This window comes from Pholis gunnellus, assembly GCF_910591455.1.
Source record: "Pholis gunnellus genome assembly, chromosome: 22".
Classification (NCBI taxonomy): Eukaryota; Metazoa; Chordata; class Actinopteri; order Perciformes; family Pholidae; genus Pholis; species Pholis gunnellus.
In genome coordinates this window covers 10,673,125-10,692,651 of record NC_136549.1, presented here as the reverse complement: position 1 = coordinate 10,692,651, position 19,527 = coordinate 10,673,125, and the positions used below count along the sequence as shown (strand labels likewise).

Here is a 19,527-nt window from a genome sequence, read left to right as displayed (position 1 = left end):
TACGTTGCAGCCTCAACAGGCAAGAAGAAAGCAAATACCTTCTAGTCCTCCTCTTCTTCAGGTCATAGGAGGTCATCTCTAAATAAAAACCATCAACATCACGCTCTTGTGTGCGTTTAGTTCAATAAATTGCCAGCCTACTCACTGCAAGCGTCATTCCTACTCACTCCCACTACAAAACACACGTCAAACCGACTGATGCACACACAACCTACACGTGCGCAATGTCCAATTGGGATGATAGCGCCACTCACCATTGGCTGCGGCGGCGGCAGGGCGTAGCCTGGGTGCTGCTGCGGGTTAGCGGAGGGGGTGGAGGGGTAAGGGGTTTGGGGCTGGGAAGGGGGATGGGGGGAGTGGGAGCAGCCGTAAGACATGGTCAGCTGACCCAGGTGGGGGGAGTCCGAGGAGAAAACGGAGGAACCCTGGCCGCTGTCCAGACCTCCTTCAGCTGAGGGGGAACGCGACAAAGAGAGATTTGTTAGGGTCACCTTCAGTCCGATAAAGTCCATCTCAAAGTAAAGACTTGAACAGAAACTCAGTATGTTACGTGGGAAGAATCTGTATATCTCTGTAGGAATTTGCATTCCTACAGTCATTTGTCGCATGTCTTTAGAGATGGAAGTGCTGGAACGGTGTCTCATGGTAATCCTAAATCATACATTACTGATGCTTGAAATATTCTCTTTTATGAATAAAACAGACATGCGACGGAAAAAACATAATATCCGTGCAGAATGTGACGACGTCGTGCTCAAAGTATCGACTCCCTCTGTAATTTGAAGTTTGTCTTACATGTGTGTGAGATGCCCGTCTGTTGATAGTGAAGCTGCTGTTGCTCCACTTCAGTCTCCTCTGATTCCACCTGCAGACAAACAAACACAAGCGAGGGGTCAAGTACACAAGGTCCACAAGGTCCACACTCAAACACTACATTCTACAGCTGGAAAAAGGACCACGTGGACTCCTACTGCTGAAAGCCTGAAAATATCCGTATTTCAGTCTCTAGTTCCAACAACCAGTTGAGTGTTCCAAAAGTACAAATACACTAACAAACTGATTTACTAATAAATCATTAAACATTAAACTAAGCTAGCTAGCTTAGTGTTCAACAAACCTGTGTGTGAGAAGATTTGAGTGTTTCTTGCTGTTGTTGTTGCTGTTGTTGTTGTTGCTGCTGCTGTTGCTGTTGTTGCTGCTGCTGTTGCTGTTGTTGCTGCTGCTGTTGCTGTTGTTGCTGCTGCTGTTGCTGTTGTTGTTGCTGCTGCTGCTGCTGCAGCTGTTGTTGTTGTTGTTGTTGCTGCTCTGCCTCAAGTTTTCTCTTCTCCTGTTCTTCTCGTACCAGCTGCCTCTGTTCTCTCTTCCGCCGGATCAGAGACACGCGATCCTTGATAGCCTTCGCCATGGTCTTATGGTCACCCTCAGCAACGTAGCCGGACTCAACCTGGGGAGTTGGGTGAAGCCACACACACACACACTCTTCTTAACCAACGGGACTTTTCACTTCATCCATCAACCCTCCTCCATCTCTTCTTATCACATAGTTCTTCCATTCTGTACATACCATTTCCTGGGCCACATCTTCAGGGACGTCCTTGTTCAGGTCAAAGGAGAACTCGATGGCTTCGTTGTCTTTGTATTTGCCTGCAAACAAGTGAACAAATGGCTGGTCAGGAAGCTGCCCCTCTGTTTTCTTTGTAAAAATAGTGTTTATGGTTATCGATACAAAAGTATCTGTTCATGGAACGAAGACTTTAGGAATGGCAGACCTTACAAGACCTTAATTAGATGAAGAAATACAATTATTCCTTGCCTTTGAGCTTCTTGACGTCTTCTATCCTGAGCCAAAGTTTGATGGCGATCATTTCCCCATCATCCTCTTCTGCCAGTTCAACCCTGACCCCTGTGTCCTCCTGAAAGAACGCATGGTTCAACAGGATCTTTATAGCATACCTAGAGGAACGAAAGAAAAGAAAAAAAAGATATGTAAGAGGGGATTCACTTCCTCATACCAATTTCTTTAACTTGTGAGCTGGTCTCCAGCTGATGAGCTAATAGGACAGATGTATTTAATGTATCTGTTGAGAAACACAACATGTTGACAACAATGAGTCCGGGGACAGTCCGTCTCCCACATTTATATCTCATTGTCTCAAATAAACTGAATGGCAGACCAGCCATCATATAACTATTCTTCAGCAAGACATTGTTAAGAAAAACAAAGGGAGGGAAGGAGAGTTTAGCTTTGGTTTAGTTTCGGGTACGGGGAATGTTTCGGCAGACCCACAGCATGGTCAGACACAGAACAGAGGACGTTTTATTTCTGACCAAGAAGCTGTGAATCAGAACAGGATTAAGAGAGAGGGCGCCGTCAAACACTACAAGGCTTATTGTGATCCATTTCACTTGTATAAAGTAAGAGATTGATGCAAACGTTGTCTATACAGTAAATCTCACAAATCCAAAGATATTACTAATTATAAACAATGCCGAGTTAAGCTGTGTGTGTGTGTGTGTGTCTCACCTCTCATCCTTGTTTGTTCTGATGCAGCCCTCTATAATTTCCTTCACCTCGGGAATGGCTACCTTGTCAAAACTGCCAGGCTTAACTCCCTGCAAACACAAGAAGAAGAGCAGTGAAGACAAGGAACCTTTTAGAGAAAGACAAGGAGTCAAGCACACACGCACGCACACACGCAGGAGTTTGGGATAGAACTGAAACACACTGCTTTTCTTTCTCACTAATGTATAGGAGATATTTATCATGGGACACTGTTCGTACATGTGCTGTACATTCATTCATGGTAATCTTCATTGTTTTCAAGAAAACAGTTGAATGCTTGCCTTCTGTTCTTAGTTTTGCCTCTGTAAACAATGCACAACACAATTATTCTTCAGAATAGGAACATAGAAAACAGGCTGAACTGCCAACACCCTATGACATACTTCAGGATTAACTGTTACTAATTAAATTAAATGGAACTTTGTGAAATACCCATTCTGCAATTAAAATTAATGAGCCATGCAAATAGATCATTTTACTGTTAACAGTATTTTATGATGGTTAAACATTTAACATTTAAACATTTAATTCCCACATAAACCCAGATATCCTCTCAGGAATACACAATGAATCACAGCTGTCCAGAGCCAACTAAGAAGACTAGAGGCCATTTTGATGGATAAAACTAATAAAAAGGTATCAGCTGGGGCTCATGCTGAAGGCCCTTCTAACAGCTAATATCAAGAAAAGGCAACACTGGAAATCTTCCCAAAGAAGAAAACAGAGACAACAGAAACAATCTATATCTTCACGATACAGCACAATGCAGGGGTTATAGTAATAAACTTTTGGGCACAATAAACTAAAAAGGAACCTCTAAGGGCCCATCAGATGTTTAGGTGCGATCATTCAAAAGCCCCAGAGCTCGACAGAAGGCATCTTAATGACCGGCCCAGTTGTTCAAACATTGGAGGATCAAAATAGAAACAGAAGCAAAGTAAAAAAAAAAAAAAACGGAGCTGAAGCTTTATCCTGAATGAATAACAAGGTAGCAAACAAAAATCACATGCTCCAGAAAATACGACAACCTCTCCATCTGTCGTACACCGGAATGGAGTATAAAATCATGGTAGAGCCCAGAGTTATAGTACGTTAGATCAGAACTATTACTAATAGATGTCAGTTTCCTTAAATCGCACATTATATATCAAATATAAAATCATGGAAGCAATACAAACTCAAAAACACTGCTGGATGAAGAGAAAGAGAAAAAATCAGCTACTTTATCAAATAAAAAGGTAGGGAACTTACCTAGAAAACAGACAAACAGTCTAGAGACCTGTTGTTTTCAGTCTGAACTAGCTTGTCAGACAGACAAAGAGTTGCTAACAGTTTGTTTCACCCTGTTCATGCCGGCAAATGCCCACCTACTTCTGCTCTGGTCCTCCAGCTCTGTCTTCCCTTCCTACGTACTTTGGCCAGTTTCTCTCCTGCAACCCCCCAGTTCACCATTACGCAACAATCCCCCCCCCCCCATCTCTCTCTCGCTCACACACACACACACACACACACACACACACACACACACACACATACACACACGTGTGATTCCAGGGCCAAACAAAGTTAGGACTAATGGAGGAAGTAATGGTATTAAGTCTGACAGAAGAAGGGAGGATGAAGGGGAGAAGGAGGGAGAGAAAGCAAGATTTCAGTTTAACAAGGATGATTGGAGGTCAGGAATGTTCCACAAGGAAAAGAGCCATGAAGCACGTCAACAACGGTGTGTGTGTGTGTACAGTATCACAAAGTATATCTGCACAACCCAATGCGCTCTCAGGGGGCCCGCCTTACAGTCATACAAAACACCACAAAGGCCAGTGGTTCCCAAGCTTTGTGTGACCCTTCTTCACTGGTTCTCTACGTCGATGAGTTGTGACCTCGACAACTGTTTGTTCATTTAACAGTTTATACTTTTAGTGGTTCCTTAAAACAACCTATATTTGAATGTTAGTGACCTGTCAGAGCAACTGGTAACTGGAATATTAAGCTGAACCATCGTTAAACTATGGTAAAGAGGTAGTGAAGACATCAGGGGTTAACTGAGGTCTCTGACTTTGTGGGAAGCGGAGGGTGGAAGGCTGTAAGGGTGGATTAGGCAGTGACACGAAAGGAAGCAGGTGACTGGGACACCCTGGGGTTGTCACAAGGCTGTGTGTGTGTGTGTGTGTGTGTGTATGTGTGTGTGTGTGACAATAACAAATACAGACAACTGAAGTTGGTTGTTTGACACAATGTCTGGCTGACTGAATAACAAGATCTGAGAAGTGTAATGCGCTTTCACTTTCAATTTATGAGATTACTGCTACGAAATTATAACTCAAAACACAATACACACAAACACGGAGGCCGAGGTCACGACGGTAATCTCATTTGGCCGCGTGATTTAAATTTTGTGCGAGTGAGACTGACATATGGATCGAAATATACTCTGAATTTATTCCGCGCATGAGGTTTTTTTTAATTAAATTGAAAGATTCAGAGAGATGACGGAAGACAGAAAGACAGAGGACTGGTTCTGTTCTCTCACAGTGGTGCTTAGAGGCAATCGTAATCCAAACCCATTCAATCTGAATATTGCCGGTTAGAAAAAGGATTTGATCGATAAATATAATCGAAAAAATACAAGATATAACATTATAAAAGCAGTGCCCTTGCAGCCTTTGACTGGCTACAATTACTAAACAGAAACAGGAGCACATCTGTTTTAATTTTTTCGGATATACATTCTAGGGAAACAGCTGCCAGTGTGTGTCTAAAGTTGACATTCAATTTTACTATTAGACTTCACGAGAGGTAACAGAAGAATTTGTTTTAGCTGAGCGGGATGTTGCACTCATCCATAAGCTATAAACAGCACTGCGTTTCTGGCCTATTACCAGCAAAAGATGGAGGGATTATTGTGGTAATCATGCCTTTGAAATGAACATTATTTTTAAAAACTGTATCTAATTAAGGAAGTAAAGATGTGCCCACATGTTTGAGCATCTTTTCTGATCTGCTGCATTTCATGTTTACAAAGAAGCTGAAATATAAGATGAGAAAAGACAGACAAAGGCAGAGAGAACACAGCGATAATGGAAGCACTCGAGCAGGATGGAGGGAGATGAAGAGAAAGAGAGATTTCTAGCAAAATCCTCTGGTCCATTAACCGTCACTGCCAGCCTCCACAAAGCTGAACTCAGTCCTGTGAGGAAAGGAGGGAGACAGCTCTCACATGCCTCTCTGTGTGTGTGTGTGTGTGTGTGTGTGTGTGTGTGTGTGTGTGTGTTGGGGTCACAACCTCAGCAGCACTCAACTTAAAACAGCCTCTGATGCAGCTGTTGTCCACTCCGTCTGTGTTTTGTTCTGATTTTGTTTTTCACAATGTTTCCAGCCAACTGTCTATCAAATGTCTGTCGCAAAGCTCAAAGTGAATGGAAAGTAAGTGCATCTCAATCCATTTCTATTTTTGACCATACACGTGTTATGTTTCCCTTCATTTCATTCCAACTTTGTTGTTTGCAAGACTGACTAATCGGTGCAAAAACACAGTCATATGACTGGATCTCCCACAGCTCATGCCAAACTTATTAATACAGTCCGTAAACAAGTGTCAGAGGAGAGGCAGAGAGAGTCGCACGGAGGAGGGAGGAGATTACAGACAAAAAAGGACAAACAGGGCTGTTGGACGCAACGTGTGAATGTCACAACTCGGTGTCCCCGCAGTGCAACTTCATTCACGGCTGAGGCGTCCAAAAGATACAGTTTCAGCCCCCGTACAGTAGAGGAGAGGCCAACTTACACTAGTGACCCGCCTGTAGATCTGGGCAGCGTTCTGACATTCAGAGTAGGGGTACTCTGAGGTAGCCATCTCCAGCATACACATCCCGAAGGCGTAGACGTCCACGGATTCATCGTACTTCTCCTCATACATCTCTGGAGCCATGAACTCTGGGGTTCCTGGTGAAAAAGGAAAACAATTAACCCTTAGGTAGAATTAAGGTTCTCCAAGTCATCATGTTAATTTCAACAACATACCTGTTTATGTAACAAAATATATCTGCACACTACGAGGTTTAAATAAACAAAGCTGAAAAACAAACTGGCTCAGTCAGTTATAACTAACACATACTAACATGATTTGTAGAGGACTAAAAATTCCCTAAACACAGCTGTGGATTGTAAATTACGAACTCACTTACTGGCAGCCTTGTTGTGTGTGTGTGTGTGCGTGTGTGTGTACATTCATGCATGTATTTGTGGAAATCTGCAAGTGTCCAAATAGTTGAGGTCTGTCTAATTGCTGCAAAGCAGCTGTGAGATTTACAAAGCACATCATTCTCGCCTCAAGTGCATGAGCATATGCACAGTAATGGTTCTTGTGGGCGAATACCAGAATATCTGTGGTTAACTGCTGAATGGCAGCCAAGTTGTTATATGGAGCACAGTAGGCACATTTTTAACTCAACTTCAGTATAAATGTGTGTAATCTATGGGGTGTGTGTGTGTGTGTGTGTGGTGTGTATCTCCAGACAGCTTAATCCTAGCTTAAAAGCAGACTGACGGACTGGTGAGTATTTCACATTTCCAAATACCTGCGGTTTGCTTTTAAAACCAGACATTTCAGAAGCAGTAGGATTAATCGACAGTGGGCGTGTGTAGTAGGACACAATGTCGCCGCGCTCATGTCTTTGCGTACACCTGACAGCGTGTTTGGATGTGTGTGTTCAGCGATTATTGTTGAGGCAAAGTCACATGAATGATGTCAGTTGTTTAACTTTCTCCACGTTTGTTTATCATCTTTCAGTGGAATCATATCGTGGTGGAATATGTATCGAGATATTGTGATACAAATACATCGAAATTGATAATATCATGCACACACTAACTAAAGTTCTCAGAAAAGCTCATAATGTTGCCCTACATCGCGTTAGAAGACTTTTGCCACCTCGCCCAGCTCTACAGACCGGTGTGTGTGTGTGAGCTGTTACAGATGAGGAACTAGGAACGAGTGTACAGGCTGTTTCCTACCTATGACACTCTTGGCGAAGGAGGCCCTCTTTAGCGTGGCTAAACCCAGGTCCCCGATCTTCACCGAGCCCGTGGGCCCCGTGATGAAGATGTTGTCGCATTTCAGGTCCCTGTGAATGATGGGCGGCGCTCTGGTGTGCAGGAAGTGAAGGCCTTTGAGGATCTGCCTACACCACGATCGCAGGACCTTGATTTTCATCACCTTGAAACGCTTCAGGTAGCTGCGGAACAAAGAGAAATCACACACACGCACAAACATGTCATTCAACAATGCTTCGTTGGAGATTAAGTGTACAAAAATATACAGAGCAGCAGGTTTAAAACCCCTTAAAGCTTTTCAACAGCCGTGTATCCGGTTCAAGTGGCATTTGTCCATCAGCTAAGAAAACAAAGCTGCCCCACTATGCATCTCATATCTCATCTGTAGCATCATGTCATTGAGGTTCAGGGGCTCTTCTAAAGTGTTTTGAATGTATTGCACAGTCATTGTGTTATGGCAGGACACTGAAAACCATCCATGAGGGAATTCATTATTCCAAAGCATGGAGGGCCCGACGATAGTCAGATAAGATGCAGCAACGGAAACACGGAGAATGCTTCCATTAAAGATGAAAGCTTACAAAGCAAAGTGGATTACTGACATTTCCATCTTAAAAACAGAAAGGCCCTAAATACTCACACGGACGTGAATGAATGTGCGCATAAAAACACCAACAAAGACGAGCCGCTCTGGCGCCCGCATGGTTAGAGACCAACATCACATGCAAAACAAATGACTACTGGAATACTGAGACAAACAGAGCTGTGACCTTATTCTACCTTTGGAAAACAGACATCGATTTTAATCTGCATACAAATATGTCGGAAAAAGCCTGATTCCAGAGAATGACCAATGCTAAGTCAAAGAACAGCCAGTCCTCGTGAGCTTCATTCAGCGGGACTGAGAACAGGTCTCTGGGTAGGAGCTGTCCATTATCTTTAACCGTTTCACCGTCCAGAGTTATGAGAGTCTGGAATGTGTCCCAACATGCACTGTGGGGAAACCGGGACACCCTTTGAGAGGTCGCAAGCCATCACAGAACTAGCACAGACCCACACCTGTGTGTGTGATCTGGAGTCTCCCTCTCGTTCACTTGTAAACCCTCACAGGATTACAAGGAGACCAACGCAGGATTTTCACGGTGTTCAAAATGTATTTCGGTTATCTGCACCACAGCACTTCCAGATTGAACATCCCTTTCACTTCCAGTCAAAGTTAGACATGCAGTCGTTTTTTTTATTGAATTGATTTGACGAAAAGGCTTCAGTCAACACTTCTCTTGAAGAGCTTGGAGAAAACTCATCTGACTATCACTCTTGATTAGCTCATTTAAACTCGCTGCTTGAATTCTAATTCCAATTTGCTCTTATCAGCTGTGGGACGTGTCTCTTCAGCTAAAGTACTAAGCAGCACCAAGGACAGGCAGGGTTAGTCGTCCTCTGATCATCTAGAACAGGGATACTTAACTCGCTTTGCCCGGGGGGCCACTTTTGCAAAATGACAGGTGGGGCCAGTTAATACACAAACACGGACGATTATCAGAAAGAAACTAATAATTCATTTCTTTCAAGGAGTTGAGGACTCGGGGCTTAGCCCGGACCTCTGCTTGGTGTATGTGCTAATTTCCCTGCATCACAGCAGGCAGAATAATTTGATTTGCGCTAATTGTTGTTATTTGTTAAAGCACTTTGAGCTCAAAATCATTCTCATTCTTAATCTATTTACTGCATTTAATTCAATGTCCGAGCTTTTTTTAACATAGCTCAAACAATCTGCCCATGGTCCAAGTGAATAGCCGGCAGCTGACTGAACCGAGGTCTGAAAGACTCCTTTTTAACTCTTTAAACCTTATTTGAATTAGTCTCTCCTTGTTGCAGGAGCAGCAGCATGCTACGTAACATGCCCTTCACAACAGAGGCCACAGAATGACAACCAGGCCGACAGGCAGCATCTCTGCTGACCAGTGGAATCAAAATAATCAACATGCATTGTGTCCGCTCTTCTGTCCTTAGCCTGCGATGAACTCTAGCTTCGTCAGGGTTACGGGCCCACCAGGTACAGTTAACTGTGAACGTCAGCATTAACAATATTCAAATTCACAGTTAGTCAATTTCATACCAGCCACAGAGTGTGACCACACCTCTATAACTTAGAGGTTACGCAGAGGAATGTATTAGACGTCTGGCTCGATTCACATACGTTTGCCTTCAGGGCACCGAACACAGACAGAAAAATGATCTTTTGGGGACTTTTTAAGTGAACATAAATCTTCTACTAAAACCTTTCAAACACCTCTTCCTCACATCCATCCGTATCTCTTCAGAAACATCATTCTGGTCTCCTCTTCCTCAGTCTGCACCTTCCTCCCCTTTACCTACCTGCCCTCCTCTGTCTCGCCTGTCTCCTCCGCTTTCTTTATCTCGCTTTCAGAAGTCGGAACAGTGTTGACAGACAAGGTAAACCATGTGGCATGCGCCGCTTGAGTGACACTGCACAAAGCATCTCTCCGACACACAATCACTCAACCGCGCTCTCTTTTCAACACGCATACCTACATGCATAGATACATCTACGTCAGAAATGTGCAGACATACATATACAGTATGTGAACAGTACATACGGGACTCGTGCATGCATGAACAGATAAGCAATCGCTCACACACACACACACACGGACACACATACTGTAGATAAGGGGCCTCTAATACCCTGAACCCATGCTGGTCAGTATTTCCATTCTCACCATCGCCCTCCCTTTCCTATCAGTCCTCCCTCTCACCATCCCTCCTTCTTTTTTCCACCACTTCAACACACACACACACACACACACACACACACACACACACACACACACACACACACACACACACACACACACACACACACACACACACACACACACACACACACACACACACACACACACACACAACGGTTCCTCTCCTTTCTGAGTCTTCATTTGGATGACAGCCAAATCCCTGTGCCGCCTCGATCCTGTTCATATATGTACATTTCTCACTATTTTATAGACCAAACAACACAATCAGCAGACAAATCGTCAGGTGGATCCTGATTAGGTATACTTGATGTATAAAGTACAATGTGATTGTTCATGGTGTTAGGGAATTTTAAACTATTGTTCAGTACATGCCCTACTTTTCTGCATTCCGGTGACTCATTTTGTCCGAGGTCTTGTCTGAAGAGTCAATTACTAAAAACTCTTTTATTAATTCATATTTCCTGCTTTAAAACTGAAAAGTCAAGAAATATATATCTTTTAATTAACCGTTATGTGTGAAACATGCTGGATAGATGCAGGACGCCTGCATTTGTTAAAGTTATGAAGCTTTTGCAGTCTTCCAGTGGAGGGTGCTACTGTCCTTGGTAGTGCTGTGCTGCTGGATTAATACTCTGTGGTCACAGGTGGTTCATTGGTTTGTCAGTCTGCCTTTAAACGGGATTTCTACTTTGTAATTTGACTATTTGTGCGTTTATCTGCCTCTTTAGCCGACTGTCTCACGATCTGCTTCTCAGTCCGTTTGACTTCCTGTCTCCCTCTTTCTATGATTTAGGATAAAACTAAATCTGTCTGGTCATCCATCCACGTCTCCCCCTGTCTGCCTCCCCCCCCTCCCCACACGCCTCATTTGGTGTCTCTCCCTCTGTCTGTCTCTCTGTCAGGAATGAGAGGAATCTGCAGCAGAAGCAGCAGCTGGCAGGTGGGCCGATGTCCCACGATGCACCGCGTGGGGCACGCCATGCGCCACACGCCTCACATTCAGCCTTTTATTGTGTCAGGAGCTCAACAATCACATTCGCATTCACAGACACACATCTATTCTGTACAGCAGAGAGACCGGCATGCGGGCATGGCGTGGACAATGATCACAAGTGCGTCAATACTCCTGTGAATTTAGGGGAGGGGAGGGGCCCACAGACGGCCCACAGATATAAAGCCTGCTGCACACAGAGAAAGGAGTCTCCCCGTGATTCCTGAGCTTTCCCAACTTATTGTGTCCTTTTTTTTTCCATACATGCATTGACGGGCACTCAGTCTGACACATATACACTGTAAATAACACAGACACATACTATTCTGTACATGTAATGGGTCAGACACACTAGCTGACCCACTAACAGCTGCTCTCAGCACTGAACTCCGGCTGGGAGGTGATGTGCTGACGACACCGGAGGCTGTTTGAAGTCGAAAATAGAGAAGAACTGCGTATTGTTTGGACAGGAAAGAGGAGGTAACAGGTGTGTGTGTGTGTGTGTGTAATTTCTACATTTCAAGAAAAAACTGGAAGTGAGTCATCATCTGTAATGACGGTGCTCTTCAGAAGCAAAAGGAAAAAGAGGTATGTGTGCACGTGTTTGTGCATATTCCTTACAAATTCATGAACTGAATACTTCAAATGCACCACGAGTCTGTGTTTTTCATGCCAATAAGTTACATTTCGACATCTTTTACTCCCAAGTCTCCCAAGGACACTAAACTAACATTTTGGAAACGGAATGTTATCTCTCATGAACTCACGTTTTAAGTGTGCCAGATGTCATGAGCTCCGTGACCAGAACAATACATTTCTTTCCTTTGCACGGTCCCTCCCAGGAGTCATAGAAGCGGACAATGTTAGGATGCTGGAGACCCTTCAACATCCCGGCCTCCTCTTTGAAGCGCTGGCGCTCAGACTTGGACAGCTTGCGATCCTACACACGGGACAGAGGAGGAAAATAAGTCAAGCAGAGATACAAAAACACAACAACAACTAAGAAACAGTGTTCATCGGAAAATCTAGAGGGCATTTACCCAAAGAGTGAGTGAGATTAAGATCAAATTAAGCTGGAAGAAGGGTTGGAGGGGTGGAGAGGAAAGCTAATCAACAGAGGGAAATAAACAAGTTAGGTAGAGAAGAGAGAGCACAGGAGGAATAATAAATGCTTACAAAACATCAAAACACCATCTAAAACATGCTGCCAGAATACAAATGCAGGTGAAATATGAACGCAGGTAGAGAAGGATGTGGAAAGGGCTAAAACAGTCGACGGTTTCCTTTCATCTTAACTCAAAGAAGCCACAAACATCCGATAGAGTGAGACTGTATTAGAGGTATGTGGTGACAAACTGCTTTACAAAAGTGATTAATGAATAAACTGGTTTGACTTGCCGCAGGAGGCAAAGTCAGTTAAGTAAGCTACTAGCCCGTGCTTTTAAATTTACTTTCCATTTATTCCCCTTTACTGTGATCCTCACAGGGAGTTTCTGAAATGACTCCTTATTAACTATATAGTGCACTTTATCTACTTTCTGCCATTTCATTTGAATGTCCAAATTGTGCGTGTGACGTTTCGTGTAGTCACGTTTGAGAGGCTGGAACCAGTGGAGTTGCATCTTTGCTTAACTTGTCACCGATTTGTTTTATGGCAGAATGTCTGTTATGTAATATAAGCTTTGGTGTCGCCGGCTGCTTCTTTTCACCTGTCAGTGAGCAGCATCACCAGGAATGTGTACCAGGCGTTCCCCTGCCCTCTATGTGAATGATCCCTCGCTGGCTTCCCACCAATAAACACTCCCAATTCCCTCGTGTACCTGAGTCTCGGATGTGAATCGTGGTACATTCACGCCGAGCTTTAACGGAGTCTTTATCACTAGTGGTCGGAGCCACCCAGAGTGACTAAAACAAGCTAAAGTTATGGTCGACATTCTTCCATCCTGCGGACGACTAGCTTCTTAGAAAGGTCCGCTACAAACACGGACAGAGTTTAATAGGCATTCCAGCTCTAGCACTGATACCGCAATAAACATAGATGTAAAGGGCAGTGTGGGCGGATCAGGCCTCGTAAAGAAGTGTGTGTGCATTTATACATCAACATGCATAAAGTAACGTGTTCAACTGTGTATTTCTTTACACATCAGTTTATTTTGCTGTAGGCATTTGCTTGTGTATCCGTTTCAGTGAGTGTGTGTGTGTGTATGTGTGTGTGCTTATTTGCGTTGTCTGAATGCGTTTCCTCAGCAGCTCTGTGTCTAACCGTAATTGACACATTCAGCACATCGCAGCTCCGAAAATAAACAAATTCAGTCCTGCCAGCTGACAACAAAATAAGGTGACAACAACACCTCAACACTCAAAAGGATGTAAGCCCAAATATGGTTGCAACGTCCTCTGTGACATTCAATTATCAATTTCTCCACGCAAAAGTCTTCACGGGATAACCTGTAGTTAACAAGTAGGTTCCAGCACATGTGGAAAAAATATGAACGAGATGTTCCAATTAACCTGGAACAAACAGAAGTTTGTGTTTTGAGAGGAACTAATGACACACATCCAGAAGGTTTAATGATGTCTGTGAGCCTTTCAGGGGATGAAAGAAGAGACAATGCTGCAGACAATCACAGGCGGAGCAGCAAGCATTGACACAAAGACCGTTTGTTCTAAATATAAATGACAGAATAACTGAAAACACAGAGTGAGACCGCAGCCAGGGCGTTTTATATTTCATTTAAAGAAGCAAATGGATTTTTTTTTTAAGGTGATGCAAGATCAGAAGCTGGAGGTTAGACACCTACTCCTGGCAACATTATCAGGATTATCACCACGGCAACCAGTTTTAAATAGAGGTCCAATGAGGGCCCCTTGCATCCAATTCAACCGTTTTGTCTTTTTTTTGTTTACAGCATCGTATTGTTTGATTTGCGTACTTAATTTGAATATGGCATTAGTGCAAACCATCCGAGACGAAGCTCAGCATCAATCAATCATAGTGTTTAAAGCTGCAGTGCCACCAAATCCCACAATACTGGGGTATACAGTGGTGGTACTATCGAGTGGGTATCGAAACAATCAGTCAACATCTACACCACAAACCACGGGAGAGTCCGCCAGGTCACGTCTTTTTAATGATATAAAGCTTTTAGAAAACCCTGTGAGCTGCTTCAGAGATTAGGACAATCTCCGAGGTGATGAGCTCATATTGTCACATTGGATAACATGGGGCCTCATCTATATCATATGACAGAGAGAGTGAGAGAGCGAGAGCGAGAGCGAGAGCGAGAGAGAGAGAGAGAGAGAAAGAGAGAGACAGAGAAACGGAGCGAAAGAGAGAGAAAGAAAAGAGAGAATCTGAAAGCTTCGTTATGTTTTAAGTGCATTAATGTGTGTGTGTGTGTGTGTGTGTGTGTCATGGCCCATAACAGTTTATCCCTTCATCCCGCAGCAACCACTTCCCTGATGACGGCCCATTAGCAACTGACACACACACACAAACATCCGTGTATGTGCTCGCCATTCTGTTTCTCACGTGACGCTCTGGGTGGTCACATGACCATAGCTGTCGGCCACCTGACTGACTGGAAGCCAACGCTCCGTTTCCCAGCAGCACTTAGGAGAGACCCTGACCACCAATATCAGTGCTAGACTCCTCCCTCGGGGCACTAGAAGATTACTTCTCCCCATCTCTCTCTCTCTCTCTCTACTCGTGTCTCTCTTACGGAGTGTGCGTCTCCATAGTTGTGAGCGGTGGAGAGCAGACAGCAAGTCTAAAGGGGGCTTCCTAATCCATTATTAATGCTTCTTCATTCTAGTGGATAAATGGGTACGCTGCTATACAGTAGAGGCTTTGTATGAGGCGGTAAATGCATACCTATAAAAAGAAAAAAAGCTTTTTGAGTATTTAAGGAATTAATTTGATCCTTGGCGCACAAGTCTTTGTCTGTCGAGTGATTGTTTTCTTTCTCTCCATCCCTTCTGTTCTGCTCCGAGCTTCAAAACATCATGAGACTTGAGTTTGTCAGACTCAAAAATACCCTCTCGCTCTCCAAGCCGAGCCTCTCTCTATTTCTCTCACACACACACACACACACACACACACACACACACTCACACTTAAGCAGGAGAAGCCTTTACACTCAGTTCTGCAGGCTCTTATCTCGACAAACGACACGAGGACTTCTCACTCTCTGAGCACTCTCGCTATCCTCCTCTCGCCTATCCGAGGACTTGAAAGAAGCTTCCTTTACATCGCTGCGTAAGTGACAGCTTCATGTCTGACTGGCCCCATTTCTGTTCTGTAACAGCCAACAGAGGACACGCACAGGCACACGTACACCCACATGCACACCGAGGCAGCCAGACGGGCGGCAGAAATAGAATATCGGCATTAATGCAGCTTCCTGCAGAGAAGCTGAAAGCGTATACCCCTCTGATCAACTGGTCTAGTCTGGACATCCCACTGGGCTTTTGCACCTCGGTGATCGTCTGCTCTCGTCTTCTCTGGGCTCGTTGCACCCCAGCGAGCGCGGAGCACTCGCAGCACCAGATGGACGGAGGTTGCGACAGAAGACAATACCGCAAGCTTTAAACACTCCGACATGGTGAGCTGGTGCTACACTGTATACTATTATATGGTTCTTTTCCCTGTAGTTTCTCAAAGGAAGTTGTGCCAAGTTCCTCATCTCTCCTGGGGGACAGTGGAAGCCTAAACATAGCATACATGACTGCATATACGATTGCCTGTGTCCGTTTCCTTTATACAACGGCAATTTGTGTTTACATAAGAAACGCAAATCCAGAAGAAGAAAAGAAGAAGAAATACGAGGAAATTAGAGTTCACGATCCTGCCAGTCAGGTGTTGAATATCTTCAACTTAAGCATTTAGAGATCATTTGATTCTGAAGCAGATGATGAAGAAGCGACTGTCCAAAGTCTGCAGCTGCACCATGAACAATACAATTATGAGTATGAGTGGGAGGGTTTTATTAAGACGAGCTGCAGATGCTTTAAGAATTACTGCACTGCACAAAAAAACATTTTTCCTCCTAACAACCATGCATGACCTCATAGTTTTACCTTAAAAGTCATTATTCCAACACACAGCATACTATTTTTTTCTTTATAATCATGAAACCCTTTCTTAACCATAAGCTTCTCGTCCCAGTTCCTCCAGAATGTGCTGCTGACCCACTTCGATGTTCCTCTGATTAACCTTTTGAGTCTTGACCCAAATGTTGGAGGAATGCCGCTCTGTAGCCGGAGAGAAAAATCAGGACCTCTAAATCTTGATCACATTAAGCCTGTCGGTGGAGTGAATGAGCAGAGTTGTTTCTATATGCAGTATATGCAGTGGCAGCGGACGGGGGCACATGTAGGGGTGGTGTGTGTGTGTGTGTGTGTGTGTGCGTGCATAAGTGTATCTGCAAGTGCATGAAAAAGGCCCAGTGTGTTCCATTAGTATGAAGCCAAAAGTGTCTCTCAGACCCCCCACACTCTGGAAATACTCTCCTGCAAAGAACCACAAACCCCCTGCAGCACGCGCGCACACACACACCTCATAAACATGTGCATGAAAAAGACACACAAAAACCAAAACCTCTCCAAGACCTTTACCACAGCTTGTTATGGTTAGCCAGCATATGAGGGAGGGGGGGAGGGAGGGAGGGAGGGAGAGCATCTGTTCCGAATAAGAACGATTGAAAAGAGGATGAATAAGTTCCAGCAAAAGTCAGAGGGGGAGAGAAAGTGATGGAGACTGACCTCATCACCGATACAGACATTTCAGCAAACCGAAGGAAACAGAGGTTTGAGTTCACTTGTTCACAGCCTCCTCCCACACCCCCCACGTGTTTGCTTCATCTTCTCGTCCTCTCTTTCTCCCCCTTCTTGTTTCTCGTTGAGACTGCCTCGCTTCGCTCTTTGTCTCTCCATCATCCCCACCCCTCCCTCCCTCCCTCCCTCCCTCCTATTTAGGTGGTTTTTGGTTTCCCATCAATCACCACTCTACATATTGCAGTAACCAGGGCCATGTGTGTGTGCGTGCTGTAATCTGACCTATAGCTGTGGCTGAATATCGGTTGTTTCGGTAGTAAATGTGGTGAGATACATACACTTTGGTTTTCCTTATGTATTTCCTTTGGAGATATGTTAATCATATACAGTGACAAAGACAAAACAATAAACAAGCGTGTGTATAAATTCCTTAAAGAACTACGTGTGATTAGGTGTCAATCTTATGTGGGGGGGGACATATTGATCGTTTTTTCTTCTTTGTCTGATTCGTAACAGGCACAACAAACAAACCCATTCATCAGGATGGGTTCGATAACAACCCCAATGTGTGTGTGTGTGTGTGTGTGTGTGTGTGTGTGTGTGTGTGTGTGTGTGTGTGTGTGTGTGTGTGTGTGTGTGTGTGTGTGTGTGTGTGTGTGTGTGTGTGTGTGTGTGTGTGTGTGTGTGTGTGTACATGTTGTGTACTCATGTGCGTTAACAATAGGTGCCATCTCAGCCTGTCGCTCACTGTGCACCCTATTGTCTCATCTCTCTGTGCCTGGCTGTGCAACACACACACACACCATGTGCCAACGCAGTCATTACTCTCTGCTGTGCTGGTCACGCCTCATCTCCCCTCATCTTCCCTCCTCCTCGCTCATCTCCCTTTTTTTTTCCCCCACTCCTCTCCTCTCTTCCTCTCCTAACTCCTGTTACTCTCCTCTCTTTCCCATTCACGGGATTCCCCCACAACACAAGCGGGATGCATTTCAAAAGATGTCCCTCTCTCTGCCACATCACACCCTTCAAGCTCAGCCACTTGATCCAGTCGTGTCGATCCAAAGGAAATCTGAGGATACTGAGTGGAACTTCCCCTCAAAAAGTGTTAATCCCTAACAGCAGGGCAATGCCATGAGCAAAAGTGATGACATGCCAGGCTTCTATAGTTCACAGTAGTTCTTAGTTAAAACACGTCTGTGTGCCCAAGTCTAAACCAATGTAATGCCCAAATCCTCAATCAGCTGAGCCAACCCGTTTGTATCCAGGACTGTAATAAAGCTCTGTTCACTGGTTGTGGTTTGATTGAAATGATTAGCGACCAACAATGGGGCCCTTTGTCGCACCAACAGGAAACAAAGATCTAATAAAGTTATGTGTCGAAAACAAGGATCCAAAGTTTTCGCGGTCAAACGGTCACGTTAAAAAGCTTCATTATGACATTAGTACTTCAGGAAGATTATCAGGAGTAATAGGCTTGGAGGGGTCCGACTTGGATAGAATGCGTTTGTGTTTGCGAGAGAAAAGGGAGAATGGAAGCTCAGGATATTTATAAAAGAAAAGAAAAGATCTTCTGTTAGAAGGAAGAAAAAACATCAAGAAAGAGAAATATACTAATATAACGAAACATTTATTCTAAATGCATGTTTGAAAGTAGCATCTACATTGATTGATTGGGCTGTAAAATGCTCCTTGAAGTGTAACAAAGATAAATTTGAGACATTGGAAAGAAATGGCTGTCATATATCAGCAACCCTAACCCTGCCCGGAGGCTCCCAAAAGTCTTTGAACTTTGAGCAGTTTTGCAGAGGAGGCCACTCGGTGCTGAATCAGCTTGTGTGTCATGTTTGTCAAATGTGAAGAAAGCAGTTGTCTTTCTGTGTGCAGCGCATTACTATGTTTTGATTGTGTGTGTTTGTGTGTGTGTGTGTGTGTGTGTGTGTAGAGGAGGGGGTAGTGTGTAAAAGGTTGACGTCTTAATATAGCGTAGGCCCATCTGCCTCTCTATTAACACATCATAAACAAACAGAGACTATGTTGATGGTCATGATCCATTTTAAAGTGTCTGCTGCTCAGATCTTTGAATCTTTTTTTTTCACTACCACGACATTACAAGGAAGCAACTCTTTCTGCATCCCATATGCTGTCGGGGGGGATCATGGATAAAATCCCTTCTAAAGCCCACTAAAACACCAACAGATGCTACCGGGTTCATTACCAAGAAACATTTTGCATCCACATGTGCCTGTTGCTACGCGGCGTGTGCTTCTTCCACAGGGTGTCCATGACGTCTTGAAGCAACGTCCCGACACTGTTACAGTAGCTGATGATCCGACAGTGGGTCGGGCCAGTGCGAGAGAGTACCCAGA

At 44.2% G+C, this 19,527-nt stretch overlaps 1 protein-coding gene across 2 annotated transcripts in view; it reads right to left on the bottom strand.

The window, feature by feature from the left end:
- wnk1b (WNK lysine deficient protein kinase 1b) overlaps nucleotides 1-19,527 on the bottom strand; it is a 72,924-nt gene that overhangs the window by 27,197 nt on the left and 26,200 nt on the right. For both annotated transcript variants that reach the window (XM_079183651.1, XM_079183652.1), the window contains exons 3-11: nucleotides 12,154-12,326; nucleotides 7,577-7,797; nucleotides 6,348-6,505; nucleotides 2,525-2,613; nucleotides 1,814-1,953; nucleotides 1,565-1,644; nucleotides 1,118-1,444; nucleotides 796-865; nucleotides 255-451 (exon numbers count right to left, since the gene is read on the bottom strand). In XM_079183651.1, the coding sequence (XP_079039777.1) occupies nucleotides 255-451; nucleotides 796-865; nucleotides 1,118-1,444; nucleotides 1,565-1,644; nucleotides 1,814-1,953; nucleotides 2,525-2,613; nucleotides 6,348-6,505; nucleotides 7,577-7,797; nucleotides 12,154-12,326 (1,455 nt within the window). The remainder of the gene's footprint in view (nucleotides 1-254; nucleotides 452-795; nucleotides 866-1,117; nucleotides 1,445-1,564; nucleotides 1,645-1,813; nucleotides 1,954-2,524; nucleotides 2,614-6,347; nucleotides 6,506-7,576; nucleotides 7,798-12,153; nucleotides 12,327-19,527) is intronic.